This window comes from Gavia stellata, chromosome 6 (assembly GCF_030936135.1).
Source record: "Gavia stellata isolate bGavSte3 chromosome 6, bGavSte3.hap2, whole genome shotgun sequence".
NCBI lineage: Eukaryota > Metazoa > Chordata > Aves > Gaviiformes > Gaviidae > Gavia > Gavia stellata.
The window spans coordinates 21,903,981-21,929,727 of NC_082599.1; the positions used below are offsets into that span (position 1 = coordinate 21,903,981).

General features: G+C 39.4%; 1 protein-coding gene across 1 annotated transcript in view; it reads right to left on the reverse strand.

Moving 5' to 3' along the window:
- MALRD1 (MAM and LDL receptor class A domain containing 1) overlaps nt 1-25,747 on the reverse strand; it is a 277,676-nt gene that overhangs the window by 77,523 nt on the left and 174,406 nt on the right. The window contains exons 29-31 of the mRNA XM_059818810.1: nt 20,037-20,162; nt 15,147-15,308; nt 3,554-3,711 (exon numbers count right to left, since the gene is read on the reverse strand). Of these exons, the coding sequence (XP_059674793.1) occupies nt 3,554-3,711; nt 15,147-15,308; nt 20,037-20,162 (446 nt within the window). The remainder of the gene's footprint in view (nt 1-3,553; nt 3,712-15,146; nt 15,309-20,036; nt 20,163-25,747) is intronic.

Genomic DNA, 25,747 nt, shown 5'->3' on the forward strand with positions numbered 1-25,747 from the left:
CTCAGTATATAGTTCCTTTTCTGGGTAAAAATAAGATTATTCACATAACTTCACATTATTTTTTGTAATTCTACCACATCTACTTCCTATACCAAGACATACTTCATTTTTATCTTTCTTTTTTACAGATTCCCTGTATGTCATTTTAATCACACTTATCAGTATGTTCTATCTCTGCAGTTGTTTTTTTTTAAATTCAGACTTGACCAGATAGCTGCATTTTGGATAATAGCTATAACATCAGTTTTTGTACTGATGTTATTATATTCTAACACATTATTCAGACTTCCTATTACAGTTCGACTTTTTTCACCTCCAGTGCAACCTGAACAGAAATCTTCACTCAGTTGTTGCTTTTAAATTTTTGGGTTGTTGATTTTGTTGTTATTCTTTTTTGTTCTTTTAGGCTTTTTTTCACTTAAATGGTTACAGTACATTTATATTCTTGATTTAATAACAGCAACAGTTAATGCTGAAACAGATTATTAGTTTGATAGAAAAAAGCAAAAGGTCCATAAGAGTAAATTGGCTCTATGATAGGATGTTAATTCCTTGCTGAGTACTTCAGTCTGTTATGAATATTGTTATATGTTTCTACATAAAGAGTACATGTTGTAAAGCCATAAACAGGGAACCTTATTTGTGTGTGGGAGTAAGACATTTCTTTATGGAACTCTTTATGAAATTGAAGGTAATAAGAGTTAATTAAACTAGTCTGTTTGAAAGGCAAAAAATATTAAAAAGCAGGCTCTGTTTGGCAGTCTGCCTACTAACTCACACATAGGCCACACACATCCACTTATTCACTAATTCTAAGTGTTCTGTGATGCTTGAAAAACTTCAGAAGCACCTTCAAAAAAAAACCTGTCTGCACTCTTGCATGCTGTAATGTCCAGAATACTTGAATTTAAACAAATAGATAATCTCACAGTATTTCAGTTACCAACAGATCCAAAAAGCAATTGCTGTTTGCTTTTTACTTCAATTTAATCTGGAACTGCTCTCGACCTTTATCTACTGTTTTGTTTTCTTAATCTTAATGTGCAAAGTTTGTGCATGTGGAAGGATAAATAATGTAAACTGGAAAGAATGGACTTGAAAACATAGTGGAGTATTTTAAAAGCTATATTCAGATAAAAAAATTACAAGGTTGCAATATAAACACTTCTTAAAAATTAATCTTAAATAACTGAAGTATCTTTGGGAAGAGTACATTTTGAGCATTTTTATTCACTGAATAGAAAGAAATGACAAATAACGTAACTGGAAACTCATTTAAAATCAGTTTGAAAAGCAGAAGTATCTGCTGCTTATACTAAGTTCATATACTTTTACACCAATTACAATAGAGGTATGTATGACTAGAGTCACTCAAGCTCCACCTGTAAGGACAAATAATATAAAAATGGCTTAAGAGAGGAGGGATGCCAGGGGAGATACCATCGCAGACCACCTCTGACACCTGGGATCAGTCGACGGGCTGAGCCTCCCTTTCCCCCCACAGGGACACCTTTGGGTAAGATTCGAACACTTGGTTATATCGAGTGCTTCCCAGGGAAACTTAGAAATCTCTATAGAGTTGCTTTATAACTTAATGCATTTGTAGCCAGGCTATATTACTCATCTTCTCAGTATTTACACATGCTTTGCAGGCGGTAAATTTACCACCAGCACTCCAAAAGAACTTGTGTATCTTTTGCTTCAATAAACTGCACTATTCACTAATCTAGCTGTGACAGTTCTCATTGAACGCCACTGTCGTGGTTTAAGCTGGCAACTAAGCACCACACAGCCGCTCGCTCACTACCCACCTGCCCCAGTGGGATGGGGGAGAGAACAGGAAAAGTAAAAGCGAGAAAGCTCGTGGGTTGAGATAAAAACAGTTTAATAAGTGAAATGAAATAAAATAATAATAATAATAATGATAATAAAAATTGTAATGAAAAAAACAACAGACAAGAAAGGCAAGTGATGCAAATGAAAACAATTGCTCACCACCCTCTGACCAATGCCCAGCCTGTCCCCAAGCAGCGGTCCCCCGGCCAGCTTTCCCCCTAGTTTATATACTGAGCATGACATCATCTGGTATAGAATATCCCTTTCATCAGTTGGGGTCAGCTGTCCCGGCTGTGTCCCCTCCCAACTTCTTGTGCACCCCCAGCCTACTCGCTGGTGGGGCGGTATGAGAAGCAGAAAAGGCCTTGACTCTGTGTAATCACTGCTCAGCAGTAACTAAAACATCCCTGTGTATCAATACTGTTTTTAGTACAAATGCAAAACACAGCCCCATACTAGCTACTATGAAGAAAACTAACTCTATCCCAACCAAAACCAGCACAGCCACCAAATTCCTTAAGAGCAACCATGCTAGTTCATGGAACACAACTAGACTGAAAATGTATGGTGTTATGAGTGTATCTGTAACCGTGAGAGTTCAATACATTGAACACAACCGGACTGGTAACACAGAGAATTGGGCATCACTTGGAATATAAGCCTAGCCGTCCCCATCCCCTCTGATATCTGAGGACAAGCTAGAATGCAAGGGGGTTTATTTTCTGCCAAATTGCCTTGCCCTTTAACGCGACACCCTGCTTGGAGCGGGAGGTTGGACTAGAGACCTCCTGAGGCCTATCCAGCCTGAATTGCACTATAATCCCATGGAATTATGCTACGATTGTCCTTTACAGTGGAGAATCAGACCAAAGACAAAGAGAACAAGTACAAAAACAGTGGTCCAAACTTCCTGACTTAATTCCAGGCCCAAGACCACAAAAATGTTCTTGCTCACTTTTAACATAGACTAATTTAGTTCAGGAATTTGATAGCATATGCAAATTTTTATATTCTGTCACATATAGTAAAACTGGCATAACCTTTATTTTCAAAATTTAACAAACTGCCACAGATAGGAGTCTTGCTCAGACCTCTAAAAAAGGCACTATGTAACATATTTATTCAGTGAGGCACATGAAATGAGTTGTTTGCCAAGGGTTCACATCAATGCTCGGACTTTTGCTAGGGTACTTAACAACTAAAAGTGTGCCCATTAAGGATGCTTGGGGAACAGCAAGAAGACATTTTTATGGAAGCTTGAGCTATAATTGTTAATATGGTTAAATGTTTTCTTTCCAGTCATTTTAATCAAACACCCTCCATACATGGTGACGTTAATATGTTTAAAACTTTTCTTTTAAACCACATCTTGTTTTTGTCCTAAGCATTGGAAACTGCCTCTGTTTTATGTTAAAAAGTGAATTGTGCAGAGAAGAACTGTGCTGATGTTCAGTAGGTTTAAGTATGGTTGTCAAACATGCAATGTTAATTCTTACATGTGTACCAAAAGGACTTCAAGTGGAATTAAATCTAAAACAGAATTGCCACTTGATCTTGTCGGCAACAGTTTTGTATATAGGTGTAACTGCAGTTAAGTTGTGATGAAGCACTGCTAATATAAGCTCTGAGATCCTGCTCATTCTAGAAGCAGAAATGCAAATACTACTAAAGCAAATATTACTATGTCATGACGTAGTAGAAGTGCTTTTTCTCTTACCTTTAAGACTCCTGTTTGCCTAGAAGCAAACATCCAGAACCAGAACCGAACCCTACAGACCCCAAAGCTAGCTGGGAAGAGTTTGGTGGTAATTATCCTCGCTCTGTCACCTTCCTTCTGGGCAGATGAGTTTACATACAAAAAATGCTGTCCTTTACCTTAATAAAAAGATAAAAAACATTTATAGTTTTTCAATACTACTTTATGCTTCAGATCATAAGCATTTTTACACACAGAGATCTCTTACCACATACACGTATACCCTACCTTGGTTGTACAGAGATCTTCCATGTTAATACTTTGTGTATTTCTCTTTTTTACATACAATATTAATACAACCTTCCTCAGATCTCACTCTGCCTTTTTTATCCTTGTGTAAATACTTGATTCATATTTGAATAACAAATTTAAAACATGTTGCAAACACAAACACTCACTCACTAATTCGAAGGATCAGTTTGAAGGTTGACATTGCAGGAGTCAGGAGCACCTTTGCTGATCTTACCCAGGAAAATTCTCTGTTATGCAGCATGACAGTAGGGGACATATTGAAGCCCTGAAGCTTGTTAGTGGTCCAAGATACCAACATTTCCTATCATTCAGCTGCTGCTGAAGAACCACAAGGTAGCATAAAAGAGAATTCATCGTTCAGTTCCAAGCAGAAAAAGATGTCATTTTCTTACACCTCAAAAAGGCCCTATCACCTAAAATGAACACATACCACCAAAAGCAAGTGGTTGAATAGGCAAATCATGCTGCTGACTCGGGGTTTTTTAATTAACTAATAGTAGTCCCTTCTTTGTTATCACTTTAATTCTATCTGCTATCGTAAAAGTAAGGTTTGGTCCTGCATGGAGAGAAGAGAATGACAGAACTTTCTATGGTGAAGAGAAGAAATTTTTCACAAAGAGAAGGGCACCTTGTTGGGGCTGTCCTGAGAAACAATACACAGAAGACCTTACCAGACAACTTCCTCCAAAATCTACAAAGAAGCAACACCTGAAGATCAGAGCTGAGTTAGTAGTTGTTTTGAACAAGTTGAACTACTCCAAAGAAAGATTCAACCCCATGGCTTAATTCTTGTTCCTGATGTAAAAGACTGAATTCCCCTTCATTATAACCAGATCAAGTTTTTGTCTTTGTGTTCTAGTGCTTTCTTCAGTTTTCACTGGGAATGGGGTCCTGACATCTTTCCAGATTTGGTCTTCCTGTAACTTCACTGACAGTGTGCTATTGTAGCAGGTAAAGTTCTTTCTAATCTAGCATGAAAGTGATGCCTTAAGCTGCAGCCAGAATAGCTGTAGAATGGTTAAATATCTCAAAGGGACTTCTTCTGGGGGAAAAAAAAAAAAAAACCAAAACCAAAACCAAACAAAAAAATCCCATTCTTCTACCTCAAGACCATAATCAGGCTCAAAAAAAAAGCTTTAACTTAACTTTGCAGACCTTTACAAGGAGAAGGCTTCAGAGTGACAGAGACTTTCTTCAAGTTCGACTGGGGCTGGGGGGGGCTAGGAAGGTGCATCAAGATCCAGGTAGGATATTTTATCTAAGGTAAGTTCATTCCTGTCCAAATTCCCTTCGATTTTGTAACTGTGACTTGTTTTTTTACTCCTGGTGGGTTGAGGGTGGCATTAAGACCGGCTTAAGAGGTGTGCAGCTGGCCGGACACATGCTGCTATTTGGTGAGGGTCAAGTAGACAGTAGCTGCAAAAATGTTACAGTAAGCATCAATGGGTGAAATGCACAAGTCATCTTCAGCCATGTCACCGGGCAACAGCCACTGCAAGTGGCTGCTGAAGCTCTGAGCTCACAGAAAGCGGGTCTGGGTGGCCTGGTAAGGTTTTTTAATGTAGTTTTACTGACCAAACAGCTTTGCTGTCGAAACAGGAGGGTAGAGATACATTTTTTTATCTAAGCTAAGGGGCATAGAGGACACTACGATCAAGTTATTCCCTTCAGATTGTTCTCCTGTAGTGGGATATGCTCCAGTCATGGCCATACAGACAGTCTGTACTCCAAAATGCAGAACGACAGCCCTCCCGGTAAGCATCCTTGCACTACTCTTGTGGAAGGGGCATTCCAGCTCTTGAGAGGCGTAAGTGCCCTACCTGTATTGCAGAGTTAATGTTTCCCCAGGGGTCAGTACTGGGTCCAGTCCTGTTCAATATATTCATCAATGACCTGGATGAAGGGGTAGAGTGTGCCCTCAGCAAGTTTGCTGATGACACAAAACTGGGAGGAGCAGCTGACACACCAGAAGGCTGCGCTGCCATTCAGCGTGACCCAGACAGGCTGGAGAGTTGGGCAGAGAGGAACCTTATGAATTCAGCAAAGGCAAGTGTAGGGTACTGCACCTGGGGTGGAATAACCCCATGTACAGGTTAGGGGCTGACCTGCTGGAGAGCAGCTCTGTGGAAAGGGCCCTGGGAGTCCTGGGGGACAACAGGATGACCACGAGCCAGCAATGTGCCCGTGTGGCCAAGAAGGCCAATGGCATCCTGGGGTGCATCAAGAAGAGTGTGGCTAGCAGGTCGAGGGAGGTTATCCTCCCCCTCTACTCTGCCCTACTGAGGCCACAGCTGGAGTACTGTGTCCAGTTCTGGGCTCCCCGGTTCAAGAAGGACAGGGAGCTGCTGGAGAGGGTACAGCCAAGGGCTACAAAGATGATGAGGGGACTGGAACATCTTTCTTATGAGGAAAGGCTGAGGGACTTGGGTCTTTTTAGTCTGGAGAAGAGCAGACTGAGGGGGGATCTTATTAATGTTTATAAATACTTAAGGGGTGGATGCCAGGAGGATGGGGCCAGTCTTTTTTCAGTGGTGCCCAGTGGCAGGACAAGAGGTAGCGGGCACAAACTTTGATCATAGGAAGTTCCATCTAAACACGAGGGGGAACTTCTTTATTTTGAGGGTGGCAGAGCACTGGAACAGGTTGCCCAGAGAGGTTGTGCAGTCTCCTTCTCTGGAGGTATTCAAAACTCACCTGGACACATTCCTGTGCAATCATCTGCTCTAGGTGAACCTGCTCTGGTGGGGGTGTTGGACTAGATGATCTCCAGAGGTCCCTTCCAACCCCTATCATTCTGTGATTCTGTGATTCTGTAGAGCCGTGACTTGGTGTGTTTGTGTGTTATCCTCTGCAGAGGGCACACGTACCACACCTTTGGGTTACCTGGGAAGCTGATCTCAAGGACACCATGAAATACAAATATATAATATATATAAGAAATATATTTAAGAAAGACAGTGTATGTGCAAACATAACTTCAGTCCCTGTCTGTAAACTGGGCAAAACAGTATCTTCTAAACTGTGGTATCTCTCCACTATACCACACCTCCACCTCCTGCAGAAGGCAACAAGTAGGAGCTTCTGCATATGAACTCTAAACATTACTGTCTCAAACCACCCAGCTCTTCTTTAATATTATTCATAAAGAAGTCAGCCAATCAGTCCTATCTGTCCTTTGCTTACATAAATGTATGAAATGATGGAACACATTGGTAAGGTACTAAGAATTAGTAAGGCTGCTTCCTAAGCTTAATTTCAGCAAGACCTTTTTAAGTAAGCTCTCTCAAAACTCTATTTTCAAGTTTTTAAAATTTACCTCAGTTATTCAGATAAGAAAAACTTTTTTTTTTCTATTGACACTGTTGAAAGTCACGCTTCTCAGGAGAAAAAAGTTCAGAATTTTTAATCGAAGGAATGTATCCTAACTTTTCTGTTAAGTGACACAAGACACATAAAACACGATCACAATCATAATAGTAGTCTAGCCAGCCCCTTGTGAGCTCCTCTAAGCCTCTCTGTAAGCAACTGATTAACAAGTGATATATCTGAAAAGATTGATTCCCTGACAATTAGGATAATTTTTTGCTTTGTTTTATTAAGAAATAGTAATGAACGTTTTGTAAAGAAGATGGCTATTCCCATGAAAGAAGTTTTTGAATTAAGTTATGGATGAACTTGTGTAAATTGTACATCTGCGCTATTCCATCTTCTCTTTCTTATGGCAATAAATTCCAGAATTCTTAAAAATAAACTTGGTGCCTTCATACCCACTCTGTATATCCAGCCGTCATACATGAGCTCATGTATTCTGCAGCTGAATCTAGGAATGTAGTTTCATATGCTTTGCAGTTTGAATTTTCTCAAGACTCAGTCTGCATTAAACTAAAATAATTCAAGAATGCAGATTTGTGAAGAATAAGGTATATGATTTATACACTTGTGTGAGATGTAGCTTTTAAGACGGTATGGTTGAAAGCAGCAATTGTGATGGTCTTGAGGTAGATGCACAGAAAAAATGTTCAATGAATTAATTGCTATTCTGGAAAGTAAAGAAATATTTGTAAAACAAACTGGATAGCAACGGACCCAATGGAATTTCTAAGTTTAGCTTTTCCCTATATTGACAAATTATTAAAATAGTATAAGCATCATATGCTAAGGCATGATCACTAAATTTTCTGGCAGAATGATGAAAGCCCCCCAGCTGGCAGCCTCATTATAAGACCTAAAAGGAAAATAATTTACTTCTCCTACAACTTTGCCATCACTAAAAAAAATTTGTGTTAGAACAAAAATAAGATGTATTTTCAGCTGTAAGATCAATATGAGGTACAATCTAGTACTCCTTATTACTAAGGTGGCAAATATGGATTTTAAGAAAGCAAAACCAGAAAGCTGCTCATTGCTATGTTACTTCAAGTGTCAGATCCACTTGGACTGGGGTGAAAATATCAAAAATTATTTCCCATCTGAAGAGAGCTGCAGTTATTTCTACCTAAAATTGTTTGCAATTTTAGGCCTTTCACTCATAAAGTGAAGCTATGTAATGGGCTTTCAAACTGCTATCCAACACGCCATTCTTACAGACCTTCAAATGATGATTTGTTCAGAGTGAGAATTATTCAGTATGGATCTCAGTCAAAGGAAACCCAGAATTTGGACTATTTGTAAATTGTAATGATTATCAAGGAAATGTTCTTAGTTTCTCTTGCTGTCTTTGAAGCCATCTTATTTGAGATGACGTTTTCAGGTGAGGTTACCTGGGTATCATGTTACGCCTCAAGCTTTTCCAAGAAACATGTACATTTTCTCAGGAGAGAAAAAACTGTTTGAAAGATTATAATGACACAGATATACTATATTCTTCATAAATAGAGTGGTCCCATATAGTTGCATACTGATGTGGTGGTGCATTCCTTCCCCCTCTCCCCTGGACCACTCTATAATCTCAGAAACTTCAGCTAGGCCCTGACATTTGTGTAACAAGTTGGGTGGTTAAGCATCCCCTGACTGTTCCAGGGACTCTTGCATGGCTAAGGCAGGGAACAGAACTGACTGTACCAGGCGCTCCTGTTACCTGACTGAGGCGGGTAACGAGAGTGAGAGTAATGGAATAATCAGTCATTCCCGGACAACCCTGGGACATTCCTTATCTGGATTGTAACCCAAGTGGAACAACACCATGGTTACTGAAATTCTATCATTTTACTAATGACTAAAGCCAATCATCTTGTGAACCTACGAACAGTGGTCCCAAGTGAGACCCTTTGAGCTCTCCTGGGCTGCAGCAGGCTGCGACCATCATATCCCTCTGAGTGGAACACCTCTCAGAGTTTCGCAAACTCTCCCGTTTGTGAAATTTTGAAGGACCATGCCAAGCCAGTGATGGGACCTGGGGTAAAACCTTCTCCTCCCCAAGACTGAACCCTGGCCCGCTGAGGAATGTCGAGACTTTTGAAGTGAGTATTTTCACAGAACTCGAGGGGAGTTTTTAACAGGTACCTTTGTTTATATCTATAACTTTATGTCTGTGTGTGTGCATGTGTGAATCAATCTGTAATCAAGCTACTGTTGTGATTAACTCGCTTTGTAAATCTCAAAACTAATCCGTGATTAAATGCTGCTAAAATCTTATGATTTACCTGAAACCGTGAATGAACCTCAAATTGCTGCTAAATACACATAATCCTTTAGATAAAACCCATTGACTAAGTCTGGGACTAGGAGTAGACCTAGCCACACCTAGACTCCTCTCTGAGAAGGAGTTTAGAAAGCAAGGGGGTCTATTCTGAACCTCGTCACTCAAGGGGAGGATTTCTTTATTCCTTGTACGTCTCTGTTCCTCTAGACATAAACTGTTGACCAAGTCTGAGACTAAGTCTGGATTCAGCTGCACCTAAACTCCTCTTTGAGAAGTTTAGAAAGCAAGGGAGTCCATTCTGAACCTTGTGACTCATTGGGAGGGTCTTCCCTATTCTTTACTCCTTTTGTTTCTCCTCGCTCTCTCCCTGTATAAATCATTCTGAGTTGTTTCTAATTTGATTTTCCTTTGTATGTTTTAGTAAGTACTAGAGTGAACCTTGCCATCAAATTCTGTTAAGTTGCATTTTTATAAACTTCTATTAAAATCGCTTTTGCCAGTACCCTTCACGGTGATTCTTCAAGTGGCCTAAACCACTCATTCATGACAATTGACCAGCAAACTGGAAGACCAAGGTGCCTGGCTCCTTGGTACATGATGTATGGCAAAATGATACATAATATATAGCAAAAGTTAAACAAGTTTGTTTTTGCATTTGGCTGAAGTTTTTGAGGTTGAAATGTTCTGCACTTGATCAGCTGCATCCTCTGAATATTTAAATAGATCATGGGTGCAGTGGCAAAAGGTTGAAAGTGTCCTGGTTTTGAGCAAGAAAAAAGAATTTGAGAAGGAAATGTATAGAAAAGAATATTTTTAAAATTGAGACCTGCATAAGCTACACACTGGTCATATTGCAGACTGTTAAACAGGTGAAGCATTGTTATTATTTATCACTAAAAGTCTTCATTTTCAAATCACAGGACTTATCTTCTCGGAGAGTCTGTACGAATACAGTAAGTTAATTTTGTTAAACTGCTGCAAAATTTTTTCAAATTAACATTTCTATCCATCTGAAATCTGTAATGTCAATTTAAGTTGTGCTACATGAAGCGATATAGGACACATTTAAACCAGTATGAGATTCCTCCACACAAAGTTGTGCCAATACATTTAATGCAAAGTTGGTATAATATCACAGGCTTCGTTATATTGCTGTAATGGCATGCATGCTCTGTACAAAGAATTTGTATGTTTAGTAACTAGAGGAAATGAGTTTGGAACAAGAAGGAATTGGATTTGGGTCAGGAATGGGCTGATAGATACTTCTGGACATTACAAGTCATCAGTATCTAGGCTGTTGGCAATTCTGACAAGTGATTTCTCTACAGCTAATGTGAACATTTCTTGCCCAGTTAATTTACAAGTAAATTACAAATCTGGGTAATTTTGCAAACACATTTGCTCTAATTTTGTTTTCCTTTTGCTTTGCTTTTTATTAACTTTGTTTTTCTTACAATTGCTGGGTAATTTCACAGAAGCAAAGAAGAACCAATTAAATGAGAGCAACTGATATAGGAAAGCACACAAAATCTCCTTCAAAAGCCAAGGGCTACTGGTTGTTTTGTCATTACACTGCATCAAAGGAACAGCAAGAAAGCAAGTCAGACTACTAATTTGCAAGGAGCAAGAAACCAAGTCAGACTACTAATTTGCAAGGAACAGCTTGCCTGGGACAGCTGCAATAGTTTCTACCTCTACCTGTCTGTTCTGTTCCTTTCCAAGAGGAATGAACTTCCACATTTACAACCTGCAATACCAACACAAACTAGTATGGATGTCTGCTTTCTCTAAAATGAAAAACTGTGATTTGTGGCAGATAAGCAGTTCCTTCACGATCGGGTGAGCAGTTCCTGCAGCAGGTGCAGAATCCTCTTAAGGAAAAGGGAGGGTAAATGAATAGGACAGAAATGGTTACAGCCACCCACTGATAAGATGTCTCTGTTGATTTTGGAAACGTAAAACACCAGAAAAGAGTTGAAACCTGGAGATCACACTGCTTACAAATTCAAGAGAAAAACAGTAGATATTGTGATACTTCTACATTGAATACTAACTATTCTTTGCTGATAAGATGGAAATTAAAATAAGCTTTCTAACCATTAAAGCTTCTGGAAAGGAAAGCTAAGCACTTCTCAAATAGAGATTGGTACATTTATGATGGAAATTAATATTCCATCCAGATTTATTATATTATATAACCTATATAATATAGTGTATGATTTTATATTTATATAATCCAATATATAAATATAGCTTGCTGTCTACATAACAGAGATAACTGTAACTGCCTATCAATACATTTCATTCTCCGGACAATCATTAGGCATTCTGGTAGTAGTCTATCAGCAACATCTTGCAGGGGCATCTAGGGAAACACTTCTATATTAAGATTTCTGGCAAGCCAGTGTCAGGGAGGTAAGTTAAACCAAGATCCTAGGTAGGAACATCAAGCATTTCACACGCATCCACACACACTGCTCCTCAGCCATTCTTCAAGCACCAGTGTATGAGTGCATGTTTTTCTAGAATTCATTAGGATGGTACCACACTCCAGGAAAAGTAGATTATTCAAAATGTTGACAAGGAGAAGAGTACTACTGTAGCCTGTTACACTTTCAGAGAATTCAACTTTTAAAGTCAGACTCTTTGTATAGCAGAAATTTATTATTAGAATAGAATAGGCTAGACTATTTCAGTTGTAAGGGACCTACAACAATCATCTAGTCCAACTGCCTGACCAATTCAGGGCTGACCAAGCTAAAGCATGTTATTAAGGGCATAGTCTAAATGCCTCTTAAACACTGACAGTCTTGGGGCATCAACTACCTCTCTAAGAAGCCTGTTCCAGTGTTTCACCACCCTCTCATTAACGAAATGATTCCTAATGTCCAGTCTAAATCTCCACTGGTGCAGCTTTGGACTATTCCCATGTGTCCTTTCACTGGATACCAGGGAGAAGAGCTCAGCACCTCCCTCTCCACTTCCCCTCCTCAGGAAGCTGTAGAGAGCAATGAGGTCACCCCTCAGCCTCCTTTTCTGCAAACTAGACAAGCCCAAAGTCCTTAGCCACTCCTCACAGGGCATTCCTTCCAGCCCTTTCACCAGCTTTGTTGCCCTCCTCTGGACACATTCAAGGACCTTCACACCCTTCTTAAATTGTGGGGCCATAACTGCACACAGTACTCCAGGCCGCCCCATTGCTGAATACAGTGGGATAATCACCTCTTTTGACCGGCTGGTTATGCTGTGGTTGATGCACCCCAGGATGCGGTTTGCCCTCTTGGCTGCCGGGGCACACTGCTGACTCCTGTTGAGCCTGCCGTCAGCCAACCCCAGGTCCCTTTCTGCAGGGCTGATCTCCAGCCACTCCTCTCCCAATTTATACTTGTGCCTGGCATTACTCCATCCTAGGTGCAGAATCTGGCATTTTGACTTGTTAAATTTCATCCCATTAATCATAACCCAATGTTCCAATCTATCTAGATCCTACTGCAAGGCCTCCTGTCTCTCAAGAGAGTCAACAGTACCTCCCAGTTTAATATCATCAGCAAACTTGCTAATGGTTCATTCCACTCCTGCATCCAGATCCTTGATAAATATATTGAAGAGAACTGGACCCAGAATTGAACCCTGAGGGAAGACTGCTGGTGACTGGCCGCCAGCCAGATGTAGCCCCGTTCACTACAACCCTTTGAGCTCTGCCCTTCAGCCAGTCTTCACCCAGTGCGCCATGAACCCACTCATCCCACAGTTGGACAACTTGTCCAGAAGGATGGTGTGAAGGACAGTATCAAAAGCTTTACTAAAATCCGGAAAAACTACCCTTCCTTTCTCCACTAGGTGAGTGACCTTATCATAGAAGGAGATCAAATTAGTTAAACAGGGCTTTCCCTTTGTGAAACCATATTGACTGTGCCTGATGATTGCATATTCTTTAAATGCCTTTCAATAGTACACAGTATAATCTTCATAATTTTTCCAGGAACTGAGGTTAGACTAAGAGGGCTGTAGTTCCCTGGGTCTTCCCTCATGCCCTTTTTCAGATGGGAATAACACTGGGTAGCTTCCAGTCAGCATGGACCTCCCAAGACTCCCAAGACCTTTGGTAGATGATTGAGAGGGGTCCTGCCATAACATCCACTAGCTCCTTCAGTACTCTGGGATGAATCCCATCAGGCCCCATGGACTTGTGAACATTCAGCTGACAGAGCTGGTCCCTTACAATTTCAGCGTCCACAAATGGAAAGTCACTGTTCCCATACTTGCAATCTTCCAAATCAGGGGACTGGGTAGCCCAAGGTCTATGAGTCTTATTAAGGACTGAGGCAAAAACCACATTGAATGCCTCCGCTTCTTCTTCATCCCTATTAGTCAGATGACCATCTTCTACAAGTATCGGTCCAAGGTTTTCCATTCTTACTGCAGTTACCCCTACAGAAACGACGAGTATTAGGGCCTGACACACAAGGTCTCACACAGAGATTTCGTTTGAATCCAGTGACTTCTATAAGGAATGAACAAAATACTAGAGATTGCTGAGAAAAGTGCAGAGCTGGTGATTGGGAGAGGGAAAGATAATGACAGATTAAGCTGGGTTCTCAGAAAAACTTGAGTTAGCTAGAGGTTAGCAAGATGTCCTAATGTTGTTTTGTTCAGTTGTAAGCTGATATTAGAAACACAAAGCTGATACTTTCATGGAGATGCCTATAAAAATGCCTACAATGCAACAAGGTTTTCCGGAGATTGACTACAGCACAGTCAGGGTCATCGGATGGTCTCAGTCAAGGTGCTGCTTAATATAAGCTCTACACTTTGTGTTCAGATGACCTGAGAGAAATGGATGTCTGGACTATTATTTGCACCTTTGTTCATCCAAAGGTTTTCAGCCATTCAACAGCGCATGGATTCACTGTCACAGCATTTCTGAGCAAGATCTGATGGAATATTTTAGTGACCCATGATTATTGCCAAATATACGCTCTTTTATTGCATTAAAATTTTCATATCTGCACTTCTTTAAAAGTTTTCAAATAGAGCCTTAATTAATAATATCATTGCAGACTTGAAGACGTTTACTGCACTTGTACAGGCATGCTGTACTGTTTTAGAAAGCAGTCTGTTGTGTCCCAGCAGTGATGATTAATTAGTATCTTCATATTATATTTAGCAGCTCATTGTCTAGGAAATTACTAAACAAATGCATCAAAGCTGAAGTGGAGTATAAAGAATAATATAATCAGGACCACTCTGAAAAGAGCAATCTGTAAAATTACAGTGCTGCTGAAGCAATGATTAAAAAGGTTGGTAATAGGCTACTATGCAGGCTGTTTGGTTTTGTGTTCTGACAGAAATAGAAGTTACCAGATAGTATAAATGATGAGACTCTATATGTTAAAACATTTACTCTATTTTTTGCATGGTTTTTTTTGTGATACATATTGTCTATTGTAATTTTAATATAAAAGTGAACATTTTAAATGCTTGTTGGAACTGCTTTGTGAACTGTGCTAATTGCTCACTATGATTTGTCTGCATATACAATAAGCTTAGCTGATCACACTGAGATTTGCTGTTATCTTGGCACTAATCTATGGGATTTTTTTTTTTTAATTCAGGGAAGACTTCATTTTCCCAAAAGTGATGTAGGACACACGCCAATACCTGGTGTATGGTCAGTATCAGGACCCGTTTGTCCCATGACAGCACTGTTGCTAGTATTCCAGTCAAAATCATCACTAGGGTCTTGTGTTAATCCACATACAGTAGTCCATTCTTGCTCTTGTGTTTCAAAGTTGCAGCTTCCAGGAATACTTGTGTAATAACCTGAAAATAAAGCAAGAAGTAAATTATCATCCCAGCTCTTATATGTAAAATGCTATAATGAACATACTGTACATGGTAATGGAACGGATTCTGTTTGGCTAATGCTATGATTTCCTGTGTTCCATGTACTGACATAAATAATATGTGGTAATTAGTGAGGAAAGGTAAAATTCAACCTTCATTTCCGGAGCAGGTATAAACAGTCTTAAACTTTATTACAGATATATGCCCATGTAAGTCTTGAGGACAAACTGATGACTTCACCAATTTTAGTTATTATTCAAGGTGAATGGACAGAATGATTCCCAGCCAATTAGTTAGCAAACCTGGACTTCACTTCCACCGTGGTGTTTTTCATGAACATATGTTGGATCATCCTTGTGAGTGTTATGCATGAAGGCAGTTTTATGATGAGAGAGAAGTTCTAGTGATTAAGACACTGACTGAATTCAGGAGATCTTTGTTAAACTTCCCAATTCTAGATCTGCCTCTGATGTTTCAGGTGACTTTGGAAAAGTAATTAATCAATAAATTTATACAAATGCTGTCGTAGAGATGAATCAAATAGCATCATGAACTCTTCTTTGGCTTCTAAAGGTCTTTTCCTTAGCTATAAAACAGAGGTAGCTACACAATTGCTGAGTGACAGCGAGGACTACTCTGGGAAAGGTTCCAAACTATTAAACATCAGTCATTTATGCATTTTAGAAACTGGTTTGACTATGACCTGTTTCTAATCCACCAAAATTGGTTTGATGATTTAGAGTGTGTTTCTTGATCTAGAAGTATTCTGCAACATTAAAGCACAACTATTTATATATCATTGTCTAGGTATAAAGGATACAGGTAAAAATAATAGATTTAATTGCCTTTTAGTAATGTTTTGGTTTTTTCTTATTGTCTACTTTGATGCTACAAGAACAACTGACACCATTCATTGTAAAAATAACTTACCATTATCATAAACCTGTTTTGTATGACCAAGATCTGCACACACACTGTAACCCTGTGGACTTGCTTTTCTGTAAAAATGTGTCACCTTAGTTAAATGCATAGGACAAATATCTTCTTAAAAGAAGAATAATTTTGATCCAGTGTATAACCTATGTCCCACTGAATGCTAGGAGAAGGATCTGTGCTGTTCTGTAATGTACTGTACTCTTACCATACTGCAAGGGACTGAAGCATCTCTTATGAGGAGAGGCTGAGAGAGCTGGGACTGTTCAGCCTGGAGAAGAGAAGGCTCAGTGGGATTTTATCAGTGTGTATAAATACTTGCTGGGAGGGTGTAAAGAAAACTAAGCCAGACTCTTCTCAGTGGTGCCCGGTGTCAGGACAAGAGGCAACGTGAACAAACACAGTAAGCACTTTTTAAGGTTAATAAAAAGCTTCTTTTTTTTTACTGCCAGGCTGGTCAAACACTGGCACAGGTTGCCTAGAGAAGTTGTGGCATCTCCATTCTTGGAGATACTCAAAACCTGACTGGCACAGCCCTGGGCAACCTATTGCAGTGGACCCTGTTTTGAGCAGGAGGTTGGACTAGGCAATTTCCAGAGGTGCCTTCCCTCCCCAGCTGTTCAGTGCTATTCACAGGAATCATGAAAGGAATACACAAATGCACTGAGCATCCACACTGACACTGCAAAGTATCATGTAAGCCTAATAAAGACTAACTCCAACACCAAACACCCTCATATGCAAGAAGGGCAAAGAAGAGAACCTATTAATTGAAACAACAAGTACAATTTTCTTGTATAGTTGTAACAAGATCAAAATCCAAATACATATGGAACTTACACTATTCATAATAGATTACCTAACTTCAGGAATTTTGCCCTAATATCTTAACAGTGCATTCAGAAGGCAATTATTAATAAATATTTATGAACAATATTTACAGGGTTGACAGAGTCACACGACATATCTGCACCTGCTGGGTACTTTTTTATTTTATGGGTAAACAGAGCCTATTTAGAAGCCATCAGAAGATTCTTCTATTTATCTGAAAAATTGCTTTTCTTTCAATAATTCAAGCACTCCTCTAGTTGGATTATCAATACTGAGGTTTGCCATTAATCAAATCTGGGTGTATAATTGGCTGCAATTCATGAAAATTGAAACTGCTTTCATGTGTGCTTTTTTCACCTCAGTACTTCCAGTGGGTTACTGAAAGAGAATGAAAATTTTGCAAAATTGCCTGATGGGACTGAATGAAGCATAGAGTAAGTAATTTCGGTGAGTTTATTTAAAAAAAAAAAGTCCACCGGCCTACGTGGATACAATTCATTTCACCCAGATTCTGTTGTAAATCTTGCACAGAGGAATTGCTGCTGAGTGGATTATGGTCCATTTACTTCTTTGGAGTTACACTGGTATAAAACTAATAAAACTATAGTAGAATGTGAAATAAGCTCAGACCTTGAGCTCAGAGAAAAGGAGAAAATTGCAGACAAATGTGGCCATAACCACTTGTGATGGGGCAGGTTAGACTGTGAAGAGCTTTCTCTGTGCCTGTTCTGCTCTCTTTTCTGATTAAGCAGCCTCTGTTGCCCTTTCTTTAAAAAATGAGGTTTCCATATCTAAAAGGTATTACGTGCCCATTGATGTTGTTTATTCCCATCTATAAGATATACGCTTAAAGAAAAGGTGTGTTTATCCAAATATAAGGCCTCATTTTTTGGAACTAAGATATAGCAGATAGGGAAATATTACACCTGAGGCTTATCTGGGTATTCTGTATGCCAGATTACAGTATCTCTCCTCTATTGTTAACTTGATATTTTGCCAGTTCTGCAGCGACAGCAAGACTAAAGACTGATGAGAACATTTTGATGTAACTACAGCCTTTCCATCTACAATGAAAGGATATTTCACTCTCTTTACTTAAAGTGAATATCAGTATTTATTTTTTTTCTTCCCTTGGAAAAGCTTTTCTGCATTATAGCAAAGACTGTGTTGCTTTACTGTGATTCAAGATCATTTATGGCCTGAAATGTTTACATCTATTATCTGACTAAGAAAAGAGAGTTGATGCTATCATAGTCCTTCCAGACAACACAGGATGCCAACCACCACTGAAGCTACTATATCCTATAACAATATTTACAGAATAAATTAAGTACCTCGAGAGTTTTCTGAATATCTTTACGGAGCAGTTTACATTGGACAGTAATTAAGACTTACTGTGTCTCTGTTAGGTCTGTAAAATGTTACAAGGGTGAGTTTACAGAGTATTTTGCTGCACTTACTTTGTCTAACTCCTGAAAAAATATGAATATTATATACAAGAAATACAGATTATCTGTTTAAAATCTACTTTTTCTTCGAATCTACTTGGAAAAAAGCTAGTCTTAGAGCTACCGTTCAACATAGGTTCATTTCCATTATTATGACTCACAAAATTCACTGGAACACAAAACACTGCAGAAGGTAAAAACCAGAAATAGAGACACCAGCTTCAGCGTAGGTACTTCGGAAGTGTTATTTACTTTTATGAAAACAATAAAGAAGGAGAAACTCCAAGTTAAATCTCCTATAGTGACATCTTCATATGTATTCCAAGTTGTAAGTCTGCTGTCTGACTAAGACAATATAATTTACATCACCCAATAAAGGGTTGTTATTTTTGTAACCCTGTCCAGTCAAAGCATTTAGCAACCCATGCAAGAGAAAATGCCTTTGATTTTCAAGGGACTGCCAAGTATTGGTTGATTTCAATGGAGTACCTGGACTTCAACAGAATGTGAACACTGAATTGATGCATGTGATGCATTTACTTTCTCTACCAAGGATACTTTTGATCATATCTGCATTATGGCAGAATTTGGCCCTCCAGCTCGAAGATTAAGAATTAGAGTGATTACTGAACTATACATATGGACTGCTTAAGCTTCCTACTCCAAAAGCCTGGTCTGGACAGTGACTGCAAATAAACAAAGACATGAAGCAGGAACAAAGGCACAATGTTTTACTGCTTTTGAGTTTCACATCTGAATTGGAAAGCCTGTTAACTTGATCCAGATTTTCAGAATTGAGCTGTGTCCTTCCATCTCAAATAGCATTAGTGAAGAATACCTACAGACAAATTTTGTCTCAGTTTTCACTAGGACTGCAAAAATATAAACAGACTGGATTTTGTCCACCTGTTCTGTAACAAAGTAATAGCAAGAAAATATTTTCATAGCTCTCCGGTAGCAGCAAAAACAAAGAACAAGGAACAGGTAGTAGCGACACAACTCAGATCACAAAGACAGGATTTATATGAAAGGAAAGACAGGCCTGTTTTTAAGTAATCAATTTTTATAGCAGAGTCATGTCTAAATGTTACTGTGCATTAATTTGCTTTCTTAGCTTTTTCATTCAACATTGACATCTCAACATGCTTTCAACGTAATAAATGAGTTTACATTTCTTCTCAGAGTTTATTTGTATTGTAACCCATGGATTTTATTCCTTAATTATATTTTTAGTCCTTAAGCTGTTTTTGGGGAATTTTTATCTTTAGTCTTTGGTTTGAGTAAGTTACACTTTTGCAACTAAATCACACTTAAATACTTTTTGCAGCAAATGTCTCTGAGGATCTGAAAATATCAGACCTGTGTTGGGGGAGCAGGCAACCTGCTTGCAATTGTCTTCTGAGCAGTTATGTGAATTCATCTAAGCTATGCTACAGAATTTAAAGTTATAATTTTAATTGGACATTACATTAATACAAAAAGAGATACTTACTGCAGTCAGCTTCATCTGATAGGTCTTCACAGTCTGGTTTATAGTCGCAGACAAACTGAGACTCTATGCAATTATTCTCACACACAAAATCATTGAGGGCAGGGCATTCCCTGGGATTCTCTCCAACTGAAATCAACAGGACATTTAAATCAATATTATAATTAAATCAAAAGGTGCTCCTTTTTATTTGCTTAGCCATTATACACCATGATTTCAGTGACGTACTGCTTCCAACAGATGTTATTTGGTCTCATGCTTTTAATTATAGAATCACAGAATCACTAAGGTTGGAAAAGACCTGTAAGATCATCAAGTCCAACCATCAGCCCAACAGCACTATGCCCACTAAACCATGTCCCGCAATGCCTCGTCCACATGTTCCTTGAATGCCTCCAGGGATGGTGACTCCACCACTTCCCTGGGCAGCTTATTCCAGTGTCTCACCACTCTCTCAGTAAAGAAATTTTTCCTAATATCCAGCCTAAACATCCCCTGGCGCAACTTGAGGCCATTTCCTCTTATCCTGTCACTTGTCACTTGGGAGAAGAGACCAGCACCCACCTCTCTGCAACCCCCTTTCAGGTAATTGTAGAGAGCGATGAGGTCTCCCCTCAGCCTCCTCTTCTCCAGACTGAACAACCCCAGCTTCCTCAGCTGCTCCTCCTAAGACTTGTGCTCCAGACCCCTCACCAGCTTCGTCGCCCTTCTCTGGACACGCTCCAGCACCTCAATGTCCTTCTTGTAGTGAGGGGCCCAAAACTGAACACAGGATTCGAGGTGCGGCCTCACCACTGCTGAGTACAGGGGCACGATCACCTCCCTACTTCTGCTGGCCACACCATTTCTGATACAGGCCAGGATGCCGTTGGCCTTCTTGGCCACCTGGGCACACTGCTGGCTCATCTTCAGCCGGCTGTCGACCAACACCCCCAGGTCCTTTTCTGCGGGGCAGCTTTCCAGCCACTCATCCCCAGGCCTGTAGCATTGCATGGGGTTGTTGTGGCCAACGTGCAGGACCCGGCACTTGGCCTTGTTGAACCACATACAGTTGGCCTGGGCCCATCGATCCAGCCTGTCCAGATCCCTCTGCAGAGCCCTCCCAACCTCCAGCAGATCAACACTCCTGCCCAACTTGGTGTCATCTGCAAACTTGCTGAGGGAGCACTCGATCCCCTCATCCAGATCATCAATAAATATATTAAACAAGACTGGCCCCAAAACTGAGCCCTGGGGGACTCCGCTTGTGACTGGCCACCAACTGGATTTCGCTCCATTCACCACAACTCTCTGGGCTCGGCCGTCCAGCCAGTTTTTAACCCAGCGAAGAGTGCACCTGTCTAAGCCACGAGTCGCCAGCTTCTCCAGGAGAATACTGTGGGGACAGTGTTGAAGGCTTTACATTGTCAGCCTTTCCCTCATCCACCAGGTGGGTCACCTGGTCATAGAAGGAGATCAGGTTGGTCAAGCAGGACCTGCCTTTCATGAACCCGTGCTGGCTGGGCCTGATCCCTTGGTTGTCCTGCACGTGTCCCGTGAGCGCCCTCAGGATGAACCTCTCCATAATCTTCCCTGGCACCGAGGTCAGGCTGACAGGCCTGTAGTTCCCCGGATCCTCCTTCCGGCCCTTCTTGTAGATGGGCGTCACGTTGGCAAGCCTCCAGTCGTCCAGGACCTCCCCCGTTAACCAGGACTGTTGATAAATGATGAAGAGTGGCTTGGCAAGCTCCTCCGCCAGCTCCCTCAGCACCCTTGGGTGCATGTCTTCAGGCCTCATAGACTTGTGAGTGTCCAGGTGGCATAGCAGGTCGCTAACTGCTTCCTCCTGGATCACAGGGAGTTTATTTTGCTCTCCATCCTTGTCTTCCAGCTCAGGGAGCTGGATACCCCGAGGATACCTGGTGTGGCTGTTAAAGACTGAGGCAAAGAAGGCATTAAGTGCCTCAGCCTTTTCCTCATCCTTCGTGATGATGTTCCCTCCCGCATCCAGTAAAGGATGAAGATTCTGATTTTGATCACCTCTGAAAGTGAGTGAAAATTGTGTCATAAAATGAGAGTAACTTAGTAACTTGCACATAAAGCGCCAGGGCCAAAGCCAAAGAGTGCTGAGATTCAGCCATCTCTGAACTGTCAGACTATAAAGAAACTCACATAAATTATTTTTTAGTTCAGTGCCCTGGGTGCATAATTTCAATTCACAGTAATTGAAACTGTTCTGATAATCCCAAATGCAACATTTAAGATGCACTTCTGCTAAACTAAGATTGTTTTTCAGTCTAGAGCTCCAAGTTGTGCAGTAAGACATTTAGGAGAATGTACTTTGACTCTATTCATTGTAATATATTTCATTTTTTCCTTCAGACATGACTAAAATATGACACATCATTAAACACAGTCTGGACAGAACACCTTCATATTTACCTTTGTGCAGGACCATATTTCCAGAAGGGGAAGTTATTGTTGTCATGGTATTAATCTCTTAAATTAGAGGTACTTACTGAATTTTACAGATTCAGGAACTACATTCTCATTGAAGCAAAATAGGAAAGGAGAATTAAATTTTTGGTTTAGTTTAAATGTGAACACAAGTTAATATTAAATTAAGCAACAACACAACATTAAAATGTAGTTCCAATATTTAGAATGCATAGTTCAAAAAAAATTCAGTGATAAGGTTGCTTACCTGCAGGACCTGACTTAAGTTTTCGTTTTTGAAATACATACAACCCTGAGCTTCGGTATAAATAAACTCTGGTTTCCAATTGATACCTGTCTTGTTGTTTTGGTTTTTAATTTTACACTGTCAATTTGGTCTGATTAGGTTTCAGAGAATCCACAGACAACAGCATTGCTGTGAATGCCTTAAATACAGGAAAGGTTATGGCTGCTTTTTACAGGGAATCTGTGTGGCAGAGAGCCCTTAGCAGAGGAGTGGACTCTCTAGAAAAAAATTGACTGAAGCATTTGTGACGGGTAAGGCAGTTTTCACACCTCTCCCCAATGATGGATAAAAATTGATTGAAAATACTACCGAAAATCCATTAATATGACTTATCCTAAATTCTGGAAAACCACAGAATCACAGAATAGTTGAGGTTGGCAGGGACCTCTCAAGATCATCTAGTCTAACCCCCTGCTCAAGCAGCCTCTACTACAGCAGGTTGTGCAGGACCATGTCCAGCTGTGTTTTGAATGTATCTACAGATGGAGACTCAACAACCTCTTTGGACACCCTGTGCTTGTGTTTGAACACCCTCACAGTAGAAAGTGTTTTCTTGTGTTCAGATGAAATTTCCTCATTTTTTAATTTGTGCCCATTGCCTCCTGTCTTGTCAGTGGGCACTTATGAGAAGAGTCTGACTCCCTCATTGCCATTCACTCCCACAGACTGGAAATGATGCACTGGAAAATTAAGTGACTTCCTTAAGTCACTCAATGGCTTAAATAATGACAGAAATTATTTCATGGCAGAGCCATTAGGGTACAATAATTTTCACATCTTATTTCACTGCATATGAAAGAGGTACATTATCACCATTCAGGGGAATGACATTTGAAAATCCATGGCTTTGTGATTGATCATAATCCTCACCTTTACCTCCTTTCACTTTTAATCAAGACAATGTTATGTTACTCTATAATTTATATTTAGCACTTAGTATTAATTACAGTTGTTCTTTTTTTAAATAAGATACCTTATAGTACTTCAAGCCTACCAGAAACCAGCATTTAAGAATATTATTAATTTCCTACCTTATCCTAAAACAAAAGATGTGCTCCATACACAGTCATAATGAAAATTTGTATCTCAAAAGATGTGAATGCCATAAAGTCCAAACTACAGAGTCACATATCTGTGAATTTTATCCTTTTGGAGTAAGACCTTGTTTATATGTAATTTTTAGGGATACCAGGTTATATTCATAATAGCGATGGAGATTCTGCCACAGCGTTGGCAGAGATAAAAATAAAATCCATCTCAGAATTAACATACCAACATTAGCATAGCATAGTCAAACTAAATATTCTAAACTTCTGTTCCGAATTGTGGCATTAAAAATCAGCTTTCCAGAGTACACATTCATTCTGACCAAAACTCCTGCACCAGCTAAAAACTAAATCAAAACAAGAAATACAGTGGGTTTTAACCATAAAATACAACTTCAGCATCAACAACCCCAATAACCAAACAGAGGTTCACACAGAAATTGCAATGTAAAAGTTTCATTTTTACCAGACGTACTTTAAATATAATATAAAAATTCTATTTAATCAGAAAAATGTAATGAAGAACATATTGGAAAGTATTTTCTCAATTCTGAGGGTTGAGCTGCAATTTAACAAAGAAACATGTTAGAAACCACTCTGAACAAAGAAAAAGAGAGGACATTCAAAGTATTATCTTGCCCATTTCTAATTTTGTCATCAAAATTACAGGGTTGCCAAAATCTGAGTTTGAGTCTATCAGTACTGAATTTGGAGAAGGATGTTTCCAAGAACAGTATTCGAACCTCCCTCTAGGGAGTTGCAGTATAAAGCAAAACGATGTCTCCTAATGAACAGTTTAAGATATGTTTAAAGCTGACATTTCAGTTAAAATGAGCAATTTTCATTACGTCTTATTTCATTGCATATGTTGGCTGCATGTAAAAATATATAGCTTTTTGACTGATCATATTCCTCCATTGTACTTTGATCACCAGTAAGTAGAAAGAGAACATGTATTGGATGATGGTTGATTACATGTAGCATGTAATATTATATATATTTTTTTTCCCAATAGTCTAACTCATAACATTGCATGAAAATCCAAACATACAGAAAAACTAATCTAAGCAGAAAAACATGAGAAAATATGGCAAATTTTCTTTCTTGCCTCTTTCATCTAACAGCTCAAGAAACCTAAGGAAAAAGATTAAGATACTGTTGAAGATACTCCAAATAAATTAGGACAAAACTTATAATTAAAAATAAAAAATTTCAGTTGTACTTTGCTCACTGCGTTACTCTGAAGTTATCTTTGAGGAGCTACAGCATTAAAATAGATCAGTGAGCCACAGCAAGCAAAAGAATGAGCTGATTCCATGTATGAAAATGTCAGAGGTGGAAAACAGTGAAATATCTGATACACAAATGTGGATTTGTCACACAAAGGGAATGAGAGGAATTACAGGGAGTTGAAATGTTTTTTATAAGTACTAAGGTTATTTCTGAATATGCTATGAAAAAATTTGAAGAGAACTAAGATATCCAAAAGCAAAAGAAAACATTTCATTTCAATTTAAGAAAACTGTTGACCAGAAAGAAACTTGCAGTTAATGAAAAAGCCATAAATGTTCTTTTTTGACCTTGCCTTCTTCCAAATCTTTGCTTTAGCTACTAAACTGAACAATCCATTGTTTCCTGAGTTCTACACATAATTTTACATCATGGACAATGTCCGTACAGATCTGGAGTGCTGGTCTACAGGTGTAGCATGAGTGATAAAGCAACAGCATAGAGCTATAAAAATTTGGGGGGGGGGGGGGGGGGGGAGGATATTTGTTTTTTTTAATGGGAACAGAAGCTCCAACAATATTTATTAATTTCCATCACTCTTGCACATTTTTTGGGCAAGTTACTTTTGTTTTTCATTATGCTTTGCTCTCTCTTCTCCTACAAATATTCAGTCCATAAACTTGTGGGGTCTGAAGACTGTACAAATATGCTGCAAG